Genomic DNA, 3,361 nt, shown 5'->3' on the forward strand with positions numbered 1-3,361 from the left:
CAATTTTAATTTTTGGGTGAACTATCCCTTTAAGTCAAGTCAAGTCAAGTCACCTTTATTTATATAGCGCTTTTAACAATACAGATTGTGACAAAGCAACTGAACAGCATTAATTAGGAAAATAGTGTCAATAATGCAAAATGACAATAGTAAACACAAATTTTTCAGTTAAAGACAGTTCATCATTGAATGCAGTGATGTCAACATCCAGCTCAGTTTAAATAATATCTTTGCAATGATGTCAACGATAACGCTGGAAAAGAAGTGTCCCCAACTAAGCAAGCCAGAGGCGACAGCGGCAAGGAACCAAAACTCCATCTGTGACAGAATGGACTGTTTACTTTCACTTAATCCATAACTGACTGTATTTACGTGAGATACTCTACACGATAGACATTTGGACTGCTGTGTGTGTATTTGAGCACTGAGAACTGATCGCACATTGTATATGAGAACTGAAGAAGTGGAGTGTGCGCGAGAGAGAGCACTTCTATCAGCGCGATTCCGCCTATATATCGCCTTCACTAACTTTAAGTTAAACGACAACGAATTGTGACTCCCGGGAAAAACTGGACGTCTGGTCAGCTTATCCCTACCCTTTCAGGATGCTGAGGCCATTGTTTCAGATCGCTAGTTCACATTTTGGTAGTCTCAGCCTCAGACGTCACACCCACGGACCGTTGGCTAAACGTCTGATGCATATGGCACACAAAAGTGGAAACACTTCAGGAGTTTCGAAGTCGTCATCGGATTGGTTGAATTATTCAGGATTTCCGGGAGACGTGCGTTCTTTAACATTCCGCCTAGAAACAATGATAGCGTGCCGCCAAGTATTTTGGTAGCCTATCCATCCACTGCGGCTGCCATACTGAGACTAGATATGCGAACGCCCCTTATCCGATTGCCATCCAATGACAGGGATACACATTTTGAAGGACAAGACAGTAGCCTATAGGATGTGTTTTGAATGTCCGGTAGTCCACAAATAACATTATAGTCCCGTCTCGTCTTGTTAACGAAGATGCGGCATTAATTTCATCATAGTTTTTATCATCAGATATTAGTTTTAGCTCGTCAACGTCTCGTCTTAGTCACAGAAAAAAATTTCGTTAACGAATATATTGTAGCAAGTCTGAAAAAGTGTGTTATGCTGTCAGGTGTGATTTAAGTCAAATATGTTCTGTTCCTGTGTTTTGTGTTCTTTTTGCATGGGGTCTTTAAGGGGTGGGTGTTCTTCTGAAGAACGAGTCTGCGCACTCGTGTGTGGGTGGAGTCTGGGGGAAAAAGGTTCTGGAAGTGTTGTGAGTTCAGGGTGAGAGTTGAGCTCAAGCATTGGGTTCGCCTCGGGCGCTCTCGTGAATAAAAAGCAAGCTACAAAAGAAACCCGTCAAGTTGTCGTTTCCCTTACTGGATCGCTACACTGGTGTCAGAAGTGACCTAACCGAATCCAGCTGGTCTACGGGATTACTGACATTATTGTCCAGCAGCACGATGCGGAAGCAGACTCGAGAAAAAATCTGAGCCAGGCGCGAGCCGAATGTTTCAGGAGGCTCTGGGCACTTCGGCGTGGGCTTCTGATCGATTCGCAACAGATGGCTATCTGGATTCGCACAAGGCTCGTGTGAAGGAGGCTACGAGGAGGATGGCTGCAGACGCCGGGCTTTCACCGCTGGATCCGAGTGTCACCGAGAGCTGCCGAACTTTCACGGGGACATCCAACAGACACAGCGGCGCACGGGACCGCGCTGGCTTCGGACGCAAACAGACACGGCGGCGCGCACGGAACCCAGCTGTTGTCGGATGTAAACAGACATGGTGACACCCACGGAGCCGCGCTGTTGACAGAGGTGAATGAACACGGGGGCGCCCGTGCTGCCGCGGTGGTCGTTAAAACCCCCAAATTCTCAGGTAAAGCTGATTGGGAAGCTTTTCACGCACAGTTTGAACTGTTGGCTCATGCTGGGAACTGGTCGGAGGACCGCAAAGCTCTTGAATTGGCTATGTGCCTTACAGATGATGCTCTGAACTGTTTGTTATTGCTTTGCCCTGAAAATAGACATGATTATAAGGCACTTGTCGGGGCACTGAGACAGCGTTTTGGTCAATTTGAACAGCCTGGGCTTCTGCGTTCCGAACTGAGTAATAGACGCAGGCAGCCAGGAGAGCAGCTGAGAGCCCTGGCAAATGACATTGAAAATTTGACTCGGCGAGCGTATGCCCACATGCCACCGACTGTTCAAGGGGAGCTTGCGAGAGACCAATTCATCCAGGCCCTTATTCCTGTGGAGCTCTGTAGGCAGACACAGCTTGCCCATGACAGTGTCCTAAGCTAGCCAGAAACCAGGGAAACGGGATGGGGTCCGCATGATCGGGGATGTGCAGACCCCCAACACTCATCCCCACCAGGGTTCATCATCTGCAGAAGTTCCAAGAAATGGATTACGGGAAGACGATCATGGACTGTTGGGGGAGGGTTGTGGGATTTGCTGGTAGATTTCCAACATTGTTTTGCATTTGGGGAAGGGGATGTGGGGCGAACACATCTGGTACAGCACAAAATTGAGCCCGGAGGCTTCCTTTTGCCCATCAGGATACTGCAGATAAGGCCTTGTTGGATTTGCAGCGAGCGGGTATTATTGAGCCGTCTGAGAGTGCATGGGCCGCACCGGTGGTCATGGTGCCTAAGAAGGGGGGTCAGTTGAGATTTTGTGTTGACTATAGGCGCCTTAATGAGGTCACTAGGAAGGACTCGTATCCCATCCCTCGTGTGGATGAATCATTGGACCTTGTAGCTGGGTCGTCGTGGTTCACTTGCCTGGACCTGCGTACTGGCTATTGGCAGGTACCACTTGCTCCGGAAGCCAGACCAAAAACTGCTTTTTGTACAAGTAGGGGGCTATGGCAGTTCAGGGTGCTCTGCTTTGGCCTCTGCAATGCGCCGGCTACTTTTGCCAGGTTAATGGACAGGGTGTTATCAGGTATTCCACGGTCAGAGTGTCTGGTGTACCTGGATGACATCCTGGTCCATGGTAGTTCTTTTCAGGCCTCTCTAGAGGCTCTCAGGCGAGTGCTGAGTTGAGTGGTAGACGCATTGGTAGATGGCATGTTCTGCCGCTTCGGGGTAGCAGAAATGGTACATAGTGACCAAGGCCGAAAATTTGAGTCACGTGTCTTTGCGGTAATGTGTGACAAATTGGGGATCCACAAAACCAGAACCACCCCTTTGCACCCTCAAAGCGATGGCCTCGTAGAGAGGTTTAATAGGACCCTGGCAGCGCAGCTGGCCATTGTGACTGCTAAACATCAACGAGATTGGGACAGGCACTTGCCGTTCATTCTAATGGCATGCTGATCTGCTGTG

General features: G+C 48.8%; 1 protein-coding gene across 1 annotated transcript; it reads left to right on the forward strand.

Moving 5' to 3' along the window:
- The first annotated feature begins 2,674 nt into the window (after window positions 1-2,674).
- Window positions 2,675-3,079, forward strand: LOC107594327 (RNA-directed DNA polymerase homolog). The gene has a single exon (XM_016284343.1). The coding sequence runs from the start codon at window positions 2,675-2,677 to the stop codon at window positions 3,077-3,079; it is 405 nt and encodes a 134-aa protein (XP_016139829.1).
- The last annotated feature ends 282 nt before the right edge of the window (window positions 3,080-3,361 follow it).

The sequence above is a fragment of the Sinocyclocheilus grahami genome, unplaced genomic scaffold (genome assembly GCF_001515645.1).
Source record: "Sinocyclocheilus grahami isolate Dianchi unplaced genomic scaffold, SAMN03320097.WGS_v1.1 scaffold10.1, whole genome shotgun sequence".
Taxonomy (NCBI): domain Eukaryota; kingdom Metazoa; phylum Chordata; class Actinopteri; order Cypriniformes; family Cyprinidae; genus Sinocyclocheilus; species Sinocyclocheilus grahami.

Bases quoted from the DNA above. Each gene is read 5' to 3' on its own strand.
- LOC107594327 (XM_016284343.1), top strand. From the start codon at position 2,675: ATGGTGCCTAAGAAGGGGGGTCAGTTGAGATTTTGTGTTGACTATAGG.